Source organism: Acanthopagrus latus, chromosome 10 (genome assembly GCF_904848185.1).
Source record: "Acanthopagrus latus isolate v.2019 chromosome 10, fAcaLat1.1, whole genome shotgun sequence".
NCBI lineage: Eukaryota > Metazoa > Chordata > Actinopteri > Spariformes > Sparidae > Acanthopagrus > Acanthopagrus latus.
Genome location: NC_051048.1, coordinates 7,287,190 through 7,309,946, shown reverse-complemented (window position 1 = coordinate 7,309,946; position 22,757 = coordinate 7,287,190). Strand labels below are relative to the sequence as shown.

The window sequence follows — 22,757 nt, the reverse complement described above, 5'->3', positions numbered from 1 at the left end:
TAGGGTTTGTTTTGTTTTCATCAGTACTAATTAAAAAGTGAAAAATGTTAAAGGCAGAACAATCGTGTTCTTTCTGTATTTTCAGCCATAAAAAAAACAAAAATTCATGAGCTCATAATTATTGATTCTTATAAATTAAACCGTCAGACGATGTATAAAAAATGTGAATCGGTAAAAGTCGCCTTTACGCCCTGATAAGATACTTATGAACAATATTATGTTGATAAATCTGTAGTTATAGTTAACAATTTATAAGTGTTTTTAAACAACAAGATTATTGCTAGATTATAAAATAACTTGATTAGAGTTTATAGACACACAGGAACTCGAGAAAAGCCTGTTGAGTTTCTTATAACTGTATAAAAAATGAGTTTAACTAATTATAGTTACCAATAGGTGTTTATAAATGTCTCATTTCCTAGTAATGAACATAAATAAATGATGTTTATGATACTTTTATTAACACTTAAACAGATTTTTCATGTTAATAATGATATCTTAAGGACTTACCACGGCCTTTTTCTTTACCTATTATCTAACACTTTTACACTTATATAATAATATCAAGCATTAGCGATACAAATATATTTTACTTACATTGAAAAATTGCTACAATTAAATTATGATCACCAGTTAATGAATCAAAGATTAAAAAAAAAAAAAGTCATTAAGACACATTTTTGTCTCTAACGCAAAGTGAGTGCTTATTTATGTTTCTTCCTGATACTTGAGTACATTCTGCGGATGATATCGTAATTTAATGCACATTCATAGGCAGGACTTTCACTTTAAATGGACCTTTTATTCCCAAATGCGTCTGCTCGCTGAGAATGTGACCTTGTGAGGCGAGAGTGAGCTTGAAGGACGAGAAAAAGCCGCACAGAGAGACGTGAGTGTGAGAAGAAGATGTGGCCGGCTTCATCTCAGTACTTTCAGTACTTTAAGTGAGACGAGGCGGCGATGTGAGCTCTAATCATTTATTCATCAAACAAACACCAGAAGGGCCCTCGTTCCAGCCTGGTCTTGACCTTTGCCCTCGCCTTGCCTTGGTCCGCAGCTACTGTTTTCCCCTTCAAGGGAAGCATTTTTAAAATCATTCGTTGTTTTTGCATTTTTAAAAAAAGGTTGCATGGTAAATCTCATGTGATAATCGGCTGCCAACTCTTCTCTGAGGATCATAATTATTTGAATCTTTGGCAGCTTGGAGCTCGTTCCGAGAAATAAAAATGGATGTAAATTTGAGATCATTGTCGTTTAAAACAGAAACGATAATATGAAGCGATTGAATGTAACTTACATTTGCTCGAGAACAAGTTTGTGAGTACAAACCTGAATGTTTACATTTTAAGGCAACTTTCTGCTATTACTCCACTATGTCACAGAGGCAAACATTACATTCTCTCTACTCCCCTTCATTTATCTGACCGTTACGTTATACTTTTAAGATTAGTTTCTTTCATACCCTTCCTGCCCATTCATCTCCAAATTTAGCGACCTCCGAATCACACTCACACTTTCACACAGCCTTGAAAAAGTCTTCTACATCTTAAACTCAGTTAATTATTTTAAACCCCTCCCGGATTAGCAAGAAAACAGTGTTACAAAGCTGGAAACGGGCTGTTTTTCTTATGAGAAGGCGACTTTAGAGAGTTTTTTATAGTTCTTGAAGGACTGCGACACAACATGTGACGATCTTATAGAACTCAAGGCATTGTTGTAGATTAAACTAACATATAATAGCTCAATAAGCTCAACTTTCTCTCTACAGCAGTAATATTAATCCAAAAATATCAGATGTATCAGTAACACAGGGAACATTTTATTTCAGAATGAGTTCTTTAACTTCGCTACTTTAGATAATTTTGCTGATATTCCTCACATACTTTTACTTTTACTCGTATTCAGCGCAGCGGTTTTGTTTTTTTTTCACTACAGTGGGATTGTGTGATTGCATTTAAAAGCGGCGTCGAGTAGAAATCAGAGTGTGTCTGCAATCAGGTCAAATGATGTTCCGCACTGATAAGAACAAATCAGCTCTGACGTTCACTGAAGAGAAAATAAGCACCAATCAAGTCGAGGTGACTAGAGCGAGCGGCGAGTTATGATTTTAAGAGCGAGTGGTAATCAGATAATTTTTTTTTTGCGCCACAACAACATTTATGCTAATTTATGCTCTTTAAAAAATAATACTCATCTCGGCAGACAGACAGCTGCCCCGATCAGTATCAGTCTGTCAGCTGCTGCGCCAGCCAGGCCAGAGTCTGCTGACTGTGTGTGTGTGTGTGTGTGTGTGTGTGTGTGTGTGTGTGTGAATGTATCTGTGTAAACTCCAGTCTGTGTGTGTGTGTGTGTGTGTGTGTGTTCAGTGTTCAGCTGCAGACAGTGCCACTGTGTGCCCACCATGACCAGACACCCCGCTTCCTCTCCTGTCATGACCCGGAGACGGCGATCAGGCCCGTCTGTGCCACTTTGTGCCGGGTTCAGCAGACGGCTTCCCCTCCTGACATCATCACTGTGAGACGGTGATGTAGCTGCCCTTACAGGAGACGGGGCAAAACACACACTGACAGTGTGTCTGGTGTTTTCTCCGGGCGCACAGAGGCTGCTTTTATCTATTTATCTATCTAACTTGTTATGAAGAGTTCAGTCTGGCATGAGCGCCAGAAGAAGACTTCATTAGGCGCTAGATAGAAAGGGAAATATTAAAGAGTAAAATCTCTTTCATGACTGGTTTTAATCTCCCAAAAAATAACAAGAAAACTGAGTGTTTTTGTGACATAAACAAGCTCTATTGTTTCACATTCTTTCCCGAGATAAAAAAGACTTCAATTTAATCAATTTTTTTCATCTAAATCCGAAGTTCGAGCAGACGTAATCGTTCAGAGCTCAGTGCAGACGGAGGAACCTGTTGAAGAAATGCGGCGGAGCAACAGGTGGCAGATCACAGAGTTAGAGTGACACCTACAGAGCTCAGGGGGGAAAACCAGCAGCTGCAGCTGCATGAGGACGTATGCGGCCTGACAGAGTGGATACCGGCTTCACAGCGCCAGGGTCTGTGCAAAAAGCCTGAAGCTCACATTCTCACTGGAAATCACAGCAGCTACATCCTCAACAGGTTTAGATTATGATTTGTTTGCACGTGTAAATGTCTTATTACTGTATTTTCCAGTGTTAGACGCACCAGAAAGACTTATTTAGGTGGGTTTAAAGTGATCAGACAGAGAGGACATCAGCTGTTTGTCTTAAATTGGAGATTTATTCTAATTTTTATTCTTATTTTTGGAGCAACTTCCCCAGATTGTAAAATACTGACGCTCTCTCCAAGAAGTGACATTTCGTTGCTTTTATGTCCATCTATCCATGTTGAACGATACCTCAACATTATGATATAAAACATCAAATCAGTGATTTGTTTTTCAATACCTCACTTGAGAACTATGCTATTTTATTTTTAAATATTTTCTACGAAAGGAAATAAGCAAAACGTATTAAATTCGTTGCTGTGTAATCTTTTCTCCACCTTCGCAAAAATTGCAGTCAAATCATCAATTGAACTAAATCCATAATGCTTCATTCATCTCTGAAGGGGACATTTGTGACAAGCGTCACAGTGTGCCGCCGTCATAAAACAAAAAAAAAATCGATCACATAAAAACATTTTGAAAATCTAAAATTCTAAATGATTAAAAGATGATTAGAAAAGGGGGGAAAGTTGAAAGACTAGTGGAAAAATGGCGCAGAGACACATTACAACATCTGAAAACATTAAAAGTCATATTTGCATGCGTCATATTTGTTCAACTCAACTAGCGCTCAGTGAAAGCCTCACTAACTTTTTTTTTTTTTTTTTACATTTCGGATAACAGTTTGGACAAAGAGTGGTGAGAGTTATATAAAAAAAACAGGTACATTAGATGTTTTTCTTAAAAAATACAATAAATGTAAAATTAAATTCAGCTGCCCGTGTTCAAATAATTTATCTCTCTTCAGGAACTGACTTGGATTCAACATGAGTCGAGTCATGATACAGAGAGCAGGGGAAAAAAAGTTGAAGGCACAACGAGAAACGGTGCAGAGGTGCGTGAGAACATGTGTGCAAGCCAGCAGCATTATCCCACCTAGAATAATGACTAAAAAGTGTGATAAATATTATGCAATATTTGATCCAAAACTAAGAATCTTAATAAGTGTTCAGTGACAACTTCATAGACTTGTTTTCTTACATTTCTTTACACATTTTGGACAAAGACTACAGAGGTGTGACACATTCAGTCTAAAGGTGCAATGACTGTGCAGTTAAATTCACCTGAACACCCATGTTCACATGCTTTATCGCCCTTCAGGAGCTGATGTGAATTATTCTGCAGTTACCTTCCCATAACGCTCAAAGACCTGGAACAGATTCAGGTGCATCTGACCCTCCTGTATTTATTTTTTTGTTTTCCTTGCCTATTCTAGCAGACAGCATCAGGTGTCATGTCTCATTCGACTCAGATGCTCAGGTTGAATTCTGGCTGATAAAAAGTCCAAATTTTACATTTGCTTGTAAAATGTAACAAAATCTGGCAGTCAAATATAGTGTTTTTTTTCCCACTCAGCGAACTCAAGAAGTTTAGTTTAGTTTAGTTTATAATTTAAAAAGATATACTCGGTTGTTGTCTTCATCTGACCATTTCTAACCATGTTACAGCCAGAAACAGGTGTAATCTTGTATTTCAACAAATGTATCTCGGCTACAGCCACAGCCGAGAGTGAAAAACAAAGTGGGTTTCCTTCACATTCACTACAGAGCCCCTAAATGCCCCCCGCCCCCCCCAAAAAAAGACATCTGATGCCACTGACAAGCCGAGAAACTCTGCCAGAGCACATTTGTGAATATTCTCCCTCGGTTGATTGGATCAGCGTGTGAATCTGCCCGCGTCTGTGTGTAAATATGCGCTGGAACTAATCACGGGAGAATATTGTCATTTACTCGCTCTAATAGACTCGGTCATCATCCTCTGGTCTAAAACGAATGCAGAGGCAAATCCCCCGCAGGGAATTGACTCACGGGTGGCTATTCTCAGCCAACTGGACTCATCCATTTCATCACCTGCAGCCTCCACCATTTACGTGGTGAATCATAAAACGCGCTAACATGGATGCACTTGTGAGTGTCTGATGGTGATGTAATATCAAGTGGTAAACGTGGCCCACATGTTAAATATCCCATTTAGTGCTTTTTAAAAAATAAATAAATAAATATATTTTTTAAAAAAATCCCTGCTGGCTCTGAACAGAAGGGTGAAAGAAATGATATCCCTCGGTTTGGAGGTGTTCGGACGGAAAGGCTCGGGGGATGAAAGAGAGGGGAGAAAGGGGGAGAAAGAGTGGAAGGAGCCGATGGTGGCAGCCCTGTTTGTTTGTGTTTCCACAGTACAGTGGAGTCACCGGGAGGCCAGCAGTGTCTGCGAGGCTTTACTGTCATGACGCATCCCCGTCTCCCTCCACCATCCTCCTCCTCCTCCTCCCTCATCCTCCTCTCTTCTGAATTCCCAGAAACAGGGATCCCGTCTGTCGCCAATCAGCTAAACAAGAAGCCCTCTCCTCCTCCGTTCATACCCCTCTGCCTCTCCTGCACTCCCGCCCGAGGCCTCGTCTTAGACGCAAAAGGTCACCACCCTGCCAACCACTTGTTGACCCCAGCTTGACCCCTGCTAGGTTAGCCTCTCTGTCAGCTGCAGCTGTGATGCTGCTAAAAGCCCGGATAATCCAATCACACAGTCATTAGTGCTGAGTAGGCCAGAGCCGGAGCAGGTGAGTGTGTCTCTCTCATAATCTCTCTGTTTTTACTACGATGTTTTTGCTCGCTCCACGCACAAACCACTTAGATTTTTTTTTTCCCCCAAGCAGATAATCACAACCGTCCCCTGTTTGCTGCAAAAAAAACCAAAAACAACCCTCCACATCAGATCAGTGGTGTTATAAAACAACCAGATGCTGCTGCGGTGTGGGACGCTAAACCAGTCATTTTTCGGCTTCATTAAACCTCTGTTTTTAAACTGAGACGTGGGCCAACATGTGTGGACTCACCCGGGGGAGGAGGAGGAGGAGGAAGAGGAGGGAGGGGGTTGCCAGGATGCAGATTTTCAGGATGAGAGGCATGTGGGGCGTCCGCGCCAACCGCAACGGCGGTGCAGAGATGACGGACATGACACTTTCTGATGGCCCCTCAAAAGCTGCGGCAGAGAAAAGGAGAGACAAAACATCTTGAAGGTCTGAACAACAAACGTCTTAAAGGTGCATTATGTCGTTTTTGAGGAGACGTTCTGATCACTGACTGACTCTTTTACGCCTGAACTAATTAACAAACACTTTTGTTTTCATGACTGAATAAACTGACCTCAAAGGACAACGCAGTATGATACTGTTTTATTTTGTTTTCTAGCCTCACACAGTGCTCTGAGATCAGCTTGTTTATTCAGATAGATAGAAAAAAAAATCTATATTTCTGAGTTTGCGTTATTATCTCATTAATACTGTTATGAGGTAAATTCATAAACAAACTGTTCTCTGAGGAATATAAGGTCCCCAGAACACTGTTTGACGCTACAGAGGTGGCAGGGTCCGCCACATACAATATGAAACTGTGTTGCCCTTTAAGGTCAGTTTGTTTATTCACTTTATTCAGTCGTGAAAACAAAAGGGTTCACTTATTTAGTTTGTTTTGACAATAAAAGAAACACCACCCGATAGAGAGCCTTCTCTTCTGAATAAAGTTTCCTTCCCAAAACTATGCACTGCTCCTTTAATATTTTTCTTAATTGTTTTTTTTCTGCTGTCCCACCCCTCTGAAGAATGATCTGCATATCATTATTTATTATTTTATTAGATTTTTCGCACCATAACTCTTTCTTTTCTCTGTGTATTGTACTGTATTCACACGTCTTTTCATACCGTCTTTCTTATACATCAGTATGCCTTTATATGTTCAATGTTGAAAGATGTTTCGCAATGCTTTTGTGCCCAAAATGCATGTCTCAAAGCCTGCCTGTTAGAAAAGCTGAAAGTCTGAAAGTATTCCATTGAGAAAATTGAAAAATACCTTTCAAAATTGCTTCTGACCTCAGGAGAAGTTCATGTCTGCTTCTAGATGTTTTTTGTAGTTTTCCTGTTATATGTCACCACCGATCTTGGACTCCTAACAACACCAGTATTCACAGTTTTGTGGAGGAAATATGTTCTTTTTTTTTTTTTTTTAAACCCTCTTTATTAACCTCTTCAATACATTTGTCCTGCTGGTGGTGGTCAACTCATTACAAACTCATGCTGCGTTCGAGCTCAAAGAATTGTATTTAAAGACACCAAATATGCCAAGATGAATCTCACGAAGAATGTGTGTAAAGAAATGCATTCGAAATACTTAATTTAATGGACTGGTGCTGCCATTAAAACTGAATATTTCACTCACAAGCTGATAAAAAAAAGGGGGGGGACGTCAAACTGTTAGTGTTAGCTTAAAAGGAACATTAGCCTCGCGTTAAATGAAACTGTCAATGGTGCCGTGACGACCTTGGACGTTTTTTGTTGTTGTTGTTATTATTATTATCATCTTTTTATTTTGTCAGACGATAATAAGTTGAACTCTCACCTTCCACTTGTTCCGTGGCGAAGGCAGAACTGCATGTGTGAGTCATTAAAGGCTTTTTAATGCTAATAATGTTGTTATGCTGAAAGGAGACACGTCATAGAAGATGTGACGTTAGCCTTCGTAACGTTCTGATAAACGTACGTTAAACAGTTCAGCGTAGTGACGCCCGGTTGTGGATATTTTAGAAAACGGTTCGGATTTTCGCAACACGTTTACCATAAAAGAAATATGTTAACCGGGCTGGGATTGATATATTTATATGTTACGTCGGGCGTTACGTCAGGATGGCCGAGCGGTCTAAGGCGCTGCGTTCAGGTCGCAGTCTCCTCTGGAGGCGTGGGTTCGAATCCCACTTCTGACAGACACTTCTTTTTCGCCTATTTTGATCGGATCAGGTCTTCCGGTTGCACTCTTAATGTCATAATATTACTAATGTACAACTCTATATTATTATTTCACAATACAAACGCAGAGGATGATCATTTAAACAGCTTATTTTCACAATGATGTGGTGTGCACGACTACAAACACTTATTATTTCGTTAATTCAGATAATATTTTGTTTGAGTAGCTCATTAGACACACAAAGATTAAGTATGTTGCCCGTGGCACATCAAATGTTTTGCCTGAATTTTCCCATAAATACATACATACAGGAATTGTAATTATAAATAATTAAATAAGGAATTAAAAAAAAGAAAAAAAGAAAAAGCACAAAACCCCTAATTACATGCTATTTTCTTGAGCAGCCCCTTCTTTGGAGACTTGGTTAAACGATAGAGCAATAATGAGAATGCTTATTGACAGTGATGATGGAGCCAGAGACGCTGTCTGAGATCATTAATTTCAATCAATGATGGTAAACACGATTATCCTTCATGCTATTTGAGATATGCACCAGGTCCCTGTCTGGTTTGACTATGCAATAGGAGAGGCTGTTTTAGATCTCACTAATAGGATTGTCACCGGATGATGTCTTGTGTTGGGTAGTAAAAATAGTGACTTTGCTCTTACCATGTGGCCATACATGAATTACATGTGCACACAGATGCACAATTATCCCGTACACAGGTGCGCATGAGCGCTCACACTTGGGCAAGCCTTACAGTAGACTCTAAGCCAATGTGCAGTACTGGCTCAGACTTTTCATACAGCTAACGCAACACTCTCCGTACCTGCTATGATTAGGAAAATAAATACAGTAGGGTCAAAAACTCCTTGCACCCGCGTCAAACGTAACACCACCCTCTAAACGGCAACACCAGATTAACTGTACCAGTGAAAAGCTGAAATCCCCCAAAATGCACATGAGTCCAAGACAATTTTGTGCCACTTCTGTTGTCGCAGTCACTCGCCTCAAACTCGAAACCTCGAAAACGACGAAGGTTACCGCAAATCTTCTCGGCTTCGCTCGGCGTCCCGTCCAACATTTCTCCGTCGTGATTGGTCAAATGTTGGAGCTGGGCGAAGGCGATTGGTGGGCGGAATGTTGGAGCCGCGGATTTGATTGGCCGTCATCCTCCGACGCTGCGAAATGTTGGACGGTCGCTCCGGCGGCTGCTCCTCCCTGGAGGCGAGGGTTCGAATCCCACTTCTGACAACACTTTTTGTTGTGGTCAGACACTCACTAACAATGATATTAAACATGATAATCCTCCTTCTAGTAACATTCCACTTGTCTGAAACATGCTTCTGAGAGTTTGGATAGTTTAACCGCTCTTTTCCTGTCTGCACCGTCTGTATTTCACTTAAGCATTGCGATATTCTTGAATAGACTGCATGTTTTGTATTTCTGTTTATACATACTTACATACACTATAATGTAGTTTTACGCAGATAAATGACATATAAATTGACCGTATCTGTCAGATATCATAACGTCTCCTATGAATGCGCATTTTACATTATTCCAACTGTGCTGTACTGTGTCATAAAGTCAGTATTTGTTTGTGTGTTTTCCCCCTGGAGAAGTTGACATGTGTCTCCCACCAATCAGGTTGATAAAAACCCCAGAGGACATGACCTCCGAGACAGCATTTAGGCCTGTTTCACACACTTGCATTTTATACAAAATGACTGTAATACAAGATAATACTGCAGCAATATTAGTGTCTTACAGAGAAAATGAACATCTCTGTCCGTAGCATCTTGAGTTTTCATGTCTACAACTGTGCCGCCACATTTTTCCTCCCATGCACAAGTGACATTTCACATTCGACGGGTGAAAACAAATCAGCACCCATTCTCCGAATGAAACAAAACAGTGTCACGGAGGCCGAAGGCTCGGTGAAACCCAAATCAAGCCATGTTTAGTGTTACTGTTGTAACAGAAACAAATCCTGCTGGCTTTTCTAATCCGCCTCCATTTAACCACAGTTTTAAAAGGACCTGGTTTTAATGAGGACCGAGTTATCTGACAATGTCGCCCGCTGCAAGAAACACCAGACAACGGCTAATGTTAAGTGACAATTTCACCTTTATTAACATGGTGAGGAATCATTAGTAAAGGTCAGGGTGACGGGCTGGAGGAGGTTTCGGTGCTCAGGTGGTGCCTGTAAAGAGAGCAGCACACTGAGAGAGAAAGGACTCATTAAATCGCAAGGACGTCACCGCGACGAAATCACATCGCTCAGCTGTACGGGGTGTTTTCATTATTTCAGATTGCATATTTTCACCGGGGTTTCTTCAACATATGTACTGTCCAATGTCCCTTTGGCATGTCTGAGCACAAAATGCAAATGATTGAATGAAAAATTCCTCTAAATGCTGGATAAAGCACTGAAAGCGCCATGTGGACATTTTTTGTCTGTGGATATTGAATTCATCTGTCTAAAGTTATTCCACATGCTTACACCTTGGAGTATTATTAGATAAATCTATTAATTGCACTTCACTCATTGCAGCCATAAATACATCCTATTCTTTAGTTCTGTTCTATCAATTATGACTTAATATGCCTCTGATGTTAATAGACTGTGGACGAGTACCTGCAGCCGCCTTTAACATGTGTTTTTATTGCACTTAAACAAAGTCGACGACCTCGGGGGGAGCTGGATACATGCCATGCCTCGCTCTCTCAAAAAATGCCCGCGAACATGTCAACAGCAGACATCAACACTATTTATTTGGCGTCAGTCCTGCCTACACCTTTGTGCTACTGTAGCCTAAATAGCAGTGCGCAAATGTGTATTAATCTGCCGCTGAAAATAGTCCTCAGCAAAAGCACCTTTTCCTTGTGTTTAGGCAATGTTTGATAAAAACTACAGTGCCTCAGCTGTTTTGACGAATTACTTAGCCTGTTTTAAAAATTAAATTATATGCAGCGGAGAGACAGAGTCGTCCCTTGGGAGAGACATGCATGGTCCTGTAGCTTACGTGCAACATCAAAATTCAGAAATGCAATCAAAAATAAATTTTAAAAAACAGTGCCTGGTCCGTAAATCCACTCGAGACTGTGATGATTAAGATGTTATTTCGGCCAGTGTGAGACAAAAGTTCCTCTTTCAGAAGTCATGACGGTGGGGGAGGGTTTTAATCAGCGATTCCTACTTGCTTCCTCCATAGTAGGGCGACTGCTACTCAGACAGAGGGCAGATTTTTTATAATATTTGGTCAACGAGCAACTCAAAACTTGAAAACCTTGCAGACGGCATCATGTGGGTGCAAGATGAGGACAGCGGGGCCGCAGGTAAGACTTGACTGGTGCTGAAATACTGAGTTGAGTCACATGATGACTTTTGCAGTTTCAATAAGAACTCTCAGTATCTAAATAAGTCACACTAGTCATTGTGGGCATGTAGAATAAGATAGTCAAATGAGGTTTAGTTCAGAAATTGTTTTCACTCAGTATTTCTTGAATAGAGATTTCCTTTCAATGAACCATAAATTCTGTGGATTTTTGCAGTTGTTAACTCAGCAGATTTCACAGTTAATGAGAAGATTGGGACTGGGACTAATGTACACTAAAGTATCTTGCTGGGTGAAGCTAAATAGTCCTGTATTTAACTCCAGTAACTTTCAAACAGTTTTGAAAAGCTGAAACAAACAACAATGTAAAACATTCATTAATGAGCTTCAATGTGGCAAGCAGGTGGTTAGCTAGTCACCACTGTTTCCAGTCTTCAAGCTAAGCTAGGCTATAGGTGTTAGCTGGAGTGAGTCAGTGCTCACTTACAGTTCACCACAGTGGGGAATATTTGAATCACTTTCCTGACAGGAGCATGGAAAGATCTTCACCGCTGTTATTTCTGTTAGATATCAAGCTACAGACAACAGCCAGTTAGCTTAGCCTAGTATAAAAGTATGGGGTTCATGTGCAGGGCAGCTTGTTGGCTAGAAGTGAATAAATACCATATTTAACCCCACTTAAACCCAGAAATTGTAGCTTTTGCACAGTTTTAAAGCAGGTGAAACAAACAACAAGTGGCTGGTAGGGTAAGTAGATTTTGTTACTTTCAGACTGAGCCAGACTAGCCAGTTAATGCTGTTTCCAGTCTAAGCTAGGCTAATGATGTTGCTCATGCTAAGGTTAGCAAGCTAGGCCTTTTTTTTTTTTTTTTTTTTTTTTTTTTTTTAGCAAGGCCTACTTTTGGGAAATACAGCACATTAATACACTTTCTTGCTCATAAATAGCTAAGAAGATGGACACCACTCTAATATCTGTCCGGTTAATGTGATGCAGTGGCTAGCAGCTGGTTAGCTCAGCTTAGCACAATGGAAACAGCGGTAACCAGCTAGCTTGGCTGTGTATGAAGGTAACAAAATCCATCAACCAGCAACTCAAGCTCACTAATTAATATGTTATATCTTGTTTAATTTACAGAGTGTGTACAATCAGCACATTTTAGTTTTGTGCTAGACTGTTTTCCTGGCTGGGTGTAACAGTGATATCAATGTTCTCACGAAGCTATCGGCAACAATGCGTGTGAACTTGTGAAATGTCAAACTTAATGTGTACAGCAAAGACAAAAACGTCTGTCAGTCAGAAGCTAATGAAAGTGAAAAGTGTTTCTGTAGGATCCTCCTGTGATTTCACTTCTTGTTTTTCTGTCATCAGCCTCCCTTCACATGGCCTCATGAGGTTCCTCATGTAGTCACACCGACAGGATGTGAGGATCTCCGACCCACGAGCGCCTTTTCTCTGTTTCGCAACCTGTCTGTTGCGTGATGATTAAAATGATTTTCTTTTGCCTGCAGAGTCTGACGGAGAGAGTGACTTATCCTCTGAAGATGAGGGAGACATTCAGGTATCTCTGTTGGCAACGGGCCGTAAATTACTGGTTAATTAATGCCACTTTCTAATCATTAACATGGGCGGAAACACTGAATATCCCGCTCAAACAGATGTACTCGAACACAATGAAATACTTGACTCATTTCTCATGTTTTGCTTGTTTGATTGTTAGTTTGAGATCCTGGAAATGCAGAGGGATGAAGCCAATCAGAGACTGTCTGAACTGGAGGAAGGTGAGAATTATCTGGTGCGTCACAGAGCAGTTAGATAGACCTGAAGTCACGTCTGTAGGGAATAAAAAGTCTCAAAAATAAGGAAGAGGAAGGATGAAACAAGCGTTGGCGTGCAAATTTCTCACAGAAACGTGAGATTATGCCTCAGGTTCTTCCTGTGCGAGTTATTTAAATATCTCTGCTCAGGTCCTCCTGTCTTATATTTTCATCCAGATGACCATAATGATTCTTCCCCATTTCAATTTAAGTCTCCAATCAGCTCCTGAAAGAGATTAATGTGCTGGAGATGCAGTTCCAGATTGAGCGATCCTGCAGGGAGACTGCTGAGGCGCTGGCTGTCAAAGTATGTTCCTTTCCTTTCCTTTCCTTTCCTTTGTTAATTTCCTCTCCGATTTCCTTTTCTTTCTTTTCCCTTCTTGATTTCCCTCTCTATGTCCTTTCCTTAATGTTTTGTTTTTATGTCTCCTGTTTCTTTTGTGTCCCATCCTTATAGGGAAATGCCCTTTTCTTTCCTTTGTCCTATCCTGTCGTTTTCTTTCTTTCTTTTTTTTTTTTTGCATGGCTATGTCGTTTCCTATTCCTTGTCAATTCCCATTGCATAGCTTTCTGTCTTTTTCTTTTCTCTGTACCCTCTCTGGTCATTTCCCTCCCTGTGTCCTTTTTAAAGCGTTTGTTTCCTTTCAGTGGCTCTTTTTATTTCTTCTGTTTCCCATCCTTTTCATTTCCCTGACTCTTCCTTCCCTTGCTTCCATCTCCCCTGACTTGTCACCATTTTCCCGCTCGCGGACGAACGTTACACAAACTCGCCATCGTCTCCCCTGTTGCCTAGGTGACCAAAGAGAACAAAGTCCTGAAGAGGAAGAGCCAGATGCTGATGCCGCTCATCCCCGAGCTGCCAGAAAACTTCTCCGCTGTGACCTTTGACCACAAGGCCGACCCCGCTGTGAACTGTGACGTGGTCGATTTTGGTGCGGAGAGCAGCGACGAGACGCTGCTGCTGGAGAGTCAGGCCAAGATTGCAGGTGAGATGAAAAAAAACGCTTGTGATGAGAGGTCAGGTGATTCCGAATTATTATTTTCTGGTCTCACCGTGAGTCTCTTCCTGTGTCAGAGCTGCAGGCGTCAGTGGACGGTCTGCTGGCCGAGAAGCTGCAGCTCGAGCAACAGGTGGAGAATCTGACCAGAGAGCAGGTCCAGCTCCGAGAGCAGGTATATCACTGTAGGTGTGTACTTGTGTGAATACAAGTGTGTGTTTGTGAATGTTTACCTTATCACAGACTGTTGTCTCTCTCTCTTAGCTAGTTCTGGAGGTCCAGGAGAAAGAAGCCATACTGCTGAAGATGACGAAGCAGAGCAAGACCATGAATAAAATCAAACGAGGTGAGTCCTCATGATTTTAGCGTTATTCTACAGAAGCTTATTGCTGCCAGAAAAAGAAAAATAGATCAGTAATGCGATGGAACGGGAGATAGTTTTTGTTCTAACAAGATATTAAATCATGTCATAACAAATCATTTCCACATTATTATGAAAAACACAAGGAGGGTGTTGGACATATCATGACATATCAACGCAACACCAGATAAAAATAGGCCAGATAAACGAAGAATAAATCTTTTCTAGTAATCACAAACTTAATTACGAAGCCGAAAACGAATAACTTTTTAGTCATTTGTTGTAAATTACCTGTCACCACCAACCTGCAGTGCTGTCACAGCCCACCAGGGGGGGGGGGGGGACGGACCGAGAAAAGTTTCTTGTTATAACGTGATAAGTTTGTACAATGCAAGAATGGAAAAATATCTTTGAATGGTAAGAAAGACATTTTGTTATAAGAATTAACCATTCCTGTTGTAACACGATACTCGGCCATTTTTTATTTTTTGTCGTGTGGTAACATTTTGATTTTTATGTTTCATTTATTTTCCATTGAACAATGAAATCATTTTTAAAACTAGAAATGAAAATAAAAAATGAATAAGATAGAATTGTGGAAAGCCACTGAACAGTTTTCCGCGTTTCAATTTCTTGTCCCGTCCAACCGAACGCTTAATGAGATTAAAAGGGTCATTTCACACAAATTGAAAAATAAAACACACCGCATTTCTCTTTACTTCTAGGGATTTCTAACCACATAAATAGTATCTGTGTGACCTTGAAATATGTTTGCTCTTAGATTTCTGCTGCCACGCCAATACAGTGGCAATACATTTAATATGAAACAGAGAAAGGCAAAAAATTCTGAGTGAACATTTGGAATTTTTGCCTCATAGAATGTGTAGTTTGACTAATTTCATAAGCAATGAATCCTTTCAGTCCCTCATTATCAGTTCCTTGGTCGGAAAAAACCCTAATCTGTGGCACGAATGCTGTTGTGAATGTCACCTAATTGTGTGTTTGTGTGTACGTGCACAGTCTCCCAGCTTGTCACGGAGGAGTTCACGGAGATGTCTCAGAAGCTGGAGCTGGAGACGGGCCTCCGGCAGCACGCTGAAGTCTTCGCCCACCAGGTGCGAGCGCGTGGCATGCGTGCGTGCCTGTGTGCGTTTTGTGCACATGTGTGTTTTTTATTTTTTTTTTCTGCACGCCGCAAAACATTTTGTCATACATTCACACCTATAGACACAGCGGGTGACAGGTCGTGCAACAGGAAGGGGCGCAGGAGTGTTGTCGCTGACCTTAGGGCGGCTGCGTCCAACACACGGACACTCGGACGAGGGGGGGAGGACACACACACACACACACACACACACACTTCCGCTGTCAGAGTGCAGCTGATGCGGTGGGACAGGAGAAGGGTTCTCCATTCTCTGTTTTCACACCGATGACACTTTGGTCAAATCTGCGCTCTCTGCTCTGTGTGAGGCGAGGCGTTTTCACACACACACACACGGAACACAAAAGCAGACACACACTCTTACATATGCAGGAAAAAAACACCAATTCACTTAAAATCCACATACCCAAACACACACTCAGACACACACACACACACAGAGTTTTTTCCTGCCACAGCTGCTCCTATAATGAAGGCCTTTTCTTTCAAAGCACATCTCTCTGTTGCCTTCCCTGCCCATTTAGCCCCTCCCTCTCCCATAATTAGTGGTCATCACCGCCGCTGAAGGAGAATAGTGGTCTTTAAGCACAACCTGTCTTTGCCTGACACCTTTATGTTTTGCCGAGCATATAGCAATTGTCGCCTTTGTGCGCGGTGTCCTCCATTTACCGGACAGGCGCACAATGGGCTGCCTCGCAGGGGTCCTTACCTGTGAAAAGGACCCCCAACTGTTCACACAATTCAGCCCCTTTACTCTCAATTCATGGTAAAAGACCCCCCCTGCACTGAATGCCTCTTGTGTGCACTACTATTTGTCTGTTTTCATGTGTTTTGAAAACACCAACCATTCACACCTCTTCTCTGTGATGCAGGGTGGTATAATGATGCAGCGCCTCAGACAGGAAACAATTTGGAGGTTTTTTTTTTTTTTTACGTGTGTGTGCGTGCGTCTTTGTCTCTTTGTGTAGCTGTGTGTGTTTGTACGTATGAAATAATTGTGCTAATTGCTGTGTGAAAATTGTTCTCTGCTTAAGGGAGACCGGAGATTAGTGCTGTGTAATTTGTGGTGTTGGAGCCTCGTGCTGCTCGTGCGCCCGATGCGGAGCTCGAGCAAAAACCTGCTGCTTCAGTTAGCAGAAAAACGCAGAAATGAGAACCGTTTGTTTCCTCTCGCTTCCTGTTTTCTCTCTTGCGGCAGACCTGCTCTCGGATAGTTCCCGCGTCCTCTGTCCAACCTGAACGCCAGACACATTAATTCATGTCAAAAATCAGCTACTACGCCACCACCGTCCACCTTCCCCTCCACTTCCTGACATTACAGTCAGCTCATGTGACATCTTGTCGGCGTGATAGTCCCCAAGGGAGACCGAACTCGTTTTGGATTGATGAAGTCCTTTAATCTCATCCCACCGATTAAACACTCACATTTTAACCGCATATACTCAATGTAAAACAACAAAGGGATTGTTTTCAGCACTCTGATCATTTATCATTGTTATTAACTATAGCTGTTGTATTTATTTGTCACAGTTAGAAGAAAGAGTCATATTTTTCTAAGTGAAACGAGGCAAAACTTTGCTTTTTTTTTTCTCCTTTTTTCCCCCCCGAGAAGCCACTTATCATAATGCTGGAAAATGTTGCCTTCTGTCACAGCTCAATCATCCAGTTTGCATTGTTTTCTATTCATCAATGTAGCAGATGAGTAATTGTAACAAGGTTTCCAAGTCATTGTTCAGTCAAACACTGGTTTGAAAAACACTTTCTCTTGCATTGTGACAACCTCCTGGGGTGGGGTGGGGGGTGGGAATTAACAACGAGCCATTCAGATCTCACTTTATTCTTCCTCTTAATTGTGGTTCATTGTCACTCTTTTTTTTCCATTCTTGTAGAGGCAGATAATTACAAAGATGTGTTTAAGACATCAGAGGGTGTGTTTGGTTTGTCTTGTCAGATGATGGCGCAACAGACGGGGGCCCACAGCCGGAGCGTGGAGCCGGAGCAGAGCTCAGAGACTGGCCTGCGGCTGCTGTGGGCGCTGGAGCAAATCCCCGCCATCAGCGCTGCCCTCTGCGACATACAATGCTATTACCGGGAACAGGTGTGCATAGATGCGATGAAAGAGAGGGAAAACGGGCGCCCACTTTGCTCTGTTTGTGTGTTTTCAGCATGTCCCCTGTTTCTTTTCACGTAAAACAGAGTCAGAGTGCCGCGGAAGACGGCGGCGTCCTCTCCGAGCTGCAGAAGCTGAGAGAGCAGCTGGGGGAGAGCGAGGAGAAGAGGAAGGCTGCAGAAACTCAGCTGTCTGAGGCTAAAAGCTCTGTCATACAGTTCCAGGAGCGAGGTACCTGCTGCCAGGGGGAATATTTCTTAGCAAACACGCTTAATGGTTGATGCAGAAAGGGGCCAAAAGCTGTGGCTGAATGTTAAAAGCTAAAACGGAAGGCTAGTTAAGATGCAGGCTCCTCAAGATGTTGGCTCCGAAACACTCAACATGTTGCAAAACCCCGTAAATACACCAAGGGTTCCAGTAACAGCACTCCTTGTAATGTGTGTTCAAATGTAGTTCAAATAAGAAGATATGAAAGCTTAATAAGAGCTACGTGTGGAGGCGTGTTTGACTTAATTGAGCAAATCTGCGCGGCAAACATCCTAATTGAAACCAAAGGTGTGCTCCAGTCATGACCAGTAAATGCACGGCTAAATGCTAATGAGCACACCAGCTACAGGCGTAGATCTCAGCCACCTCATTAAGCCAGATTTTTTATTTATTTATTGTTAATCTCGATCCAAGTGTCATTCCCTGAGAGGCTAATGAAAACATCATAAGAGGGCATATGTTCCAATATTAAAGATAGTGAGAAACATTTCAGGGATCCTGCCTCTATCCAGACCTGTGCCAAAGTATGTATTGTGTCCCTTGGTGGAGGTAATAATAATAAACGTCGTGGAGCAGAAGTTGAATAAATGTTAATACTGTAAGGTACTTGAGTAAGAGTAGTTAGTTACATTCTCCCACTGTTGAAACGCCATCCCTCTAAAACGTGTGTCTTTCTATCCTCCTCTGCAGTGAAACAGTTACAAGAGTCGCAGAACAAGGAGGACAAAACTGATCAACCAGAGGAGGAATCCACTCCCGCTCCACCTCCACCTCCTCCTCCACCACCTCCTCCACCACCTCCTCCTCCACCTCCCACTACCACTACCAAGTATGTTCCTTTCCCTCTGCCATTAAAACAACAGGGAAGTTTCAGCGGACAGTTTTAGTTTCACATGTTTTTTTTTGGTGTTATTTTTACACTCAGAAAAACACCGCTTGCCTGACCCTTTGCGACCTCTCTCTCTCTTTCTCTATGTGCCAAGTACACTTGATTTCCTGAGAAGCAGGAGGAAGGATAAAGCTAGAAACGCTGATCAAAAAGGTGAGTCACTCAAGAGATTGTTGTATTTCCTTCAAAATAAACACATATTGATTTACATATTAATTAGATGCCGTAAAACCCAGTACTGTTAACATATGTTACTGCAAACCACAGATCTGTTGCAACATTACATTTCTTTAGGTTCAACTTGCAGTTCTATTTTTCTGACAATGCTCTGCTTATTCTCAGGTTGGCTTTTATGCACAAAAACTGCTTGGTTAAGGTTAGGAAAAGATTTGTGACTCACCTGGTTCTGTTGCCACAAAAATGGCCAGAATGAATGTCCAGACGTCTTGTTGACATATCCAACGGTTTCACAAGTGCAAATAATATAAATATTATCTTAGTATTATATAGTGCTTTTCAAGAGACCCAAGGACGCTTTACATAAGAAGGAAGAAAAAAGACAAAGACAACAAAAAATAAACAGAACTGAAATGCTGTCTTGAACAGCGGTCTCTTTCCTGGCAGCCAACTTTAGACACAAAACTATTTGGGGTTCATGTTTCGCCAGGCAAAAGCTGGAAAATGTTCGATGTCTCATTAAATATATCCAGTGGTTTCATGCCTACAGGTATTCAACTGACATCTCAAACAGTGGTCTCTTGCTTGGCAGACAACTCGCCCAGTTAACCAAATAACTGTTTTGGCTTAAAATTCCTCATTTTGTCACAACAGATACAGCTGAAAAAATGGTTTCACGCTTGCAAATGTTGAAATGGAGTCTTGAACAGTGGTCTCTAGCCTGTCAGCTGTCTATTGCAACTGTAAACCATCTTCAGGCACTAAAACTTACTGGGGTTAGGAAAGGATAATGTTTTGGTTGGGCTATGTCTCCTTAAATATATCCAGTGGTTTCATGCTGACAGATGTTTAACTGCCATCTCCAACACAGGTGTCTCTCATCCAGCTCACCCCTTCTGGTTGGGTTTATTGCAAAAAGTGTTGATAAGGGTGAGGAAAAGATCATGTTTTGGTGTAAAATACCTCATTTTGTCGCAAGAACGGCTGGAGAAAGTCTCTACGTCTTGCTAAAAATATTCACACAAATATGTTTAAATGACTCTCAAACAGCGACCTCGCTTGTTACGCCACCAACATCTCTTCTATCTCCTGATGTGAAAATCAGCTCATATATGCATGATGTGACTGTGGTACGGTATGCTTTGTATAATGTATGACCTGAACAAAAGTGAATGTATCTGTGTTTTCCAGAAATGTATAATGGCCCAAAACTGTATTCAGGGAAATGAGCTGTGCAGTTCAAAGTGTTTGCTGTGGTTGGACTCAGTTCAGAGTTTGTTTCGACTGTAAACACCACGGCAATGAGCTCTTAGCCACAAAGGTTTCAAACTGCTAAATATTTCATCCACTTCATTATTCTTTAAGAGGCAGCACCTGCATCCAACATAAAGGCAAAAGCAGTGGAAGAAATGATGGAGAGAATAAAGCATGGCATCATCCTGAGGCCCGTCAAGAGAACACAGGTGCACAGACTGTTTTTCCACCTATAGACTCACAGTAGAAGAAAAATGTAATAGGTAATAATCTCAGGTTATCTGACTTTGCCAACAGGAGGAAGATGGTGCATGGAAGGTCAGTTCTCTTCACACCCTTCGTGTTTTTATCATACAGAAGCTGTGACACCGTTCCAACATGTTTTTAAATCCGAAAATCTTCTTCCAGGACCAGAAGAGAGACAGCAGAAAATCTGCCATCCTGGAGTTACAAGGAGTGCTGGTAACGTTAAACTCACACTGTCCTCAAGCTATAACCAGGACTGATTAACGAGTCTGTGTTGTAAATCATTTGTATATGTTCTGCACACCAGGACAACATTAAACGCCAGCCCCACCGCAGGATACCATCCAGGAGGGGAACCGGACGAAATATCGGGGAGGCGGAGCTCCTGCAGGTTCTCCAGCGGAGGAGGAGAGCGATGGGAGAGAACCGGGACCTGATCTCCTCAACGGAAACACAGAGTACGCCGTCCCCTAAGCTGTAGCACAAGCCAGTCAGTAAACAAGTCTCAGGAAAACGATGACAACAACGTTATGTACATCACACTTCGACAGTGTTGATAATCAGAACGGCTGGTATCCTTCACTTGTTTTAGATTTCAGTCTAACCCGAGGAATCTTTTTGTCCAGACCCCCAGTCAGGTCCGCAGGGTGCCCCAGCGGCAGCAGACGTTCCCTGGGCGGGCGAGAGCGGCAGCGCCCCTGTGCTCCGGAGGCTGAGGCAGAACAGAGAGAAGAGAGACTCTCGCATCAGAGCTTCAGCGCTGATCATCAGTCAAGACAACTGAAGGCACATACAGGGAGAAATAGTTTTTAAACATCGCTGTAGTCGAAGTGTCATTGCTTTTTTTTACATTCGATGATGTACCAAAGATGAGTTTGTTGAGTAAACTTCACCTGCAATGCTTCTTCTTATATTAGCAACCTCCAGAATATCACTATATAAGACTTCACATGAACTTATTGTATCTCATGTGTTGAATTAATACTCTGATCCCTCACAATAAACTCAGATGATATTGCTCCGTTGAAAAGCTTGAGTTGTAATCATCTCTGGGTCAAATAACATCAGAAACAGTTTGATTTATCCTCATCAGAGCATCAGAAAGGAGGAAAAAAACATCCAATTCCACATTCCGTCTGAAGAAAAAAACCTTCTTTCGAGTTCCATTTAACCCAGATCTGCTTCGAATAGCCATAACTTGCTGCGTGTCAAAGGGAATGAAGCTCATTCATCCGTGTTTGACGCCCATCATCATTCTTCTTCCGATCTAAGTGCAAGTTACAGGTTGTTTTTTTTTTTTTATGCTACAGGATATAGATACAAATAAAAAAAGCCTGGACCATAGAGGAGGGGGGAAAAACACACTCATGTGATATGAATACCTCTGCTCACTTCTCCCGAGGTGTTTGTCTGTTAAAGCGCGATCCGGCAGAAAAGATGCGAGGCTGCCATTTATTTAGGCACATTAGGGCTCTCACACCCGCGGCCCAGAGGTGTCGTTGAGATAAGAGCCTCAGCTGATCTGTGTCGCTTCCCCCCGAAAGCATCTTTAAATGCGGCGGGGTCGCCTTTTGTTTTCTCACCTCCGCACGGATGCTGTATGTATGTATGTGCGCACGCATGCATGAATGAGCAGCTCACACCGGGCTCACCTACCTGCCTTTGTTAAAAGCATTTGAAAAGAGGATGAAATTACTCTCACCTTTGACTCCGACACCATTTTAGTGAAGACACTGTTTCACATTATATATTTACTTTTATTTAGCTCTTTTTACTCAAGGGTCCGGGTCTCTTCTCACTCTCCGCCATACATTTTTTATCGTCTTTCCTGCTCAGGCTCTAAGGTGTCGGCTTTTTGGATGCAGTAATGTATTCTGCCCTCTCCGTGTGATTGAATCATTGCACGTGAAAGCCTGCGTGTGTGTATGTGTGTGTGTGTGTGAGAGAGAGAGAGAGAGAGAGGCATACATATAATGAAACTGATACCTCATTTTCAAAGATACTGATACTTACAGAAAGGACGTGTTAACAAGAGAAGGTAACGTTAAATGAAATGTTTTTGCTCTCATTGAATAAAGTTTCCTTGACCTCCATGGTATCAGACGAGTGTTTGATCATGCAGGTGGATACATCTCTGGAAGCTGTTCTGTTTTGTTTTGGA

General features: G+C 41.8%; 1 protein-coding gene and 1 non-coding gene across 5 annotated transcripts; both read left to right on the top strand.

Moving 5' to 3' along the window:
* Nucleotides 1-7,908: 7,908 nt before the first annotated feature.
* Nucleotides 7,909-7,991, top strand: trnal-cag. Its single transcript has one exon. It is a non-coding gene; the product is annotated as a tRNA-Leu (tRNA).
* A 3,169-nt stretch (nucleotides 7,992-11,160) lies between these two features.
* shtn2 (shootin 2) lies at nucleotides 11,161-21,626 on the top strand. 4 transcript variants are annotated; one of them, XM_037113294.1, is made up of 17 exons: nucleotides 11,161-11,318; nucleotides 12,827-12,876; nucleotides 13,036-13,096; nucleotides 13,345-13,439; nucleotides 13,926-14,118; nucleotides 14,208-14,305; nucleotides 14,395-14,476; nucleotides 15,512-15,606; nucleotides 17,605-17,751; nucleotides 17,850-17,994; nucleotides 18,721-18,859; nucleotides 19,014-19,072; nucleotides 20,462-20,559; nucleotides 20,648-20,668; nucleotides 20,759-20,812; nucleotides 20,904-21,054; nucleotides 21,223-21,626. In XM_037113294.1, the coding sequence occupies exons 1-17, from the start codon at nucleotides 11,285-11,287 to the stop codon at nucleotides 21,378-21,380; spliced, it is 1,680 nt and encodes a 559-aa protein (XP_036969189.1). In that variant the 5' UTR covers nucleotides 11,161-11,284; the 3' UTR covers nucleotides 21,381-21,626. The 4 variants fall into 4 exon arrangements, with proteins under 4 accessions (XP_036969189.1, XP_036969192.1, XP_036969190.1 ...); XM_037113297.1 differs by having other exon boundaries at nucleotides 20,904-21,086; nucleotides 21,223-21,364; XM_037113295.1 differs by lacking the exon at nucleotides 11,161-11,318 and adding an exon at nucleotides 11,686-12,064.
* Nucleotides 21,627-22,757: the final 1,131 nt, after the last annotated feature.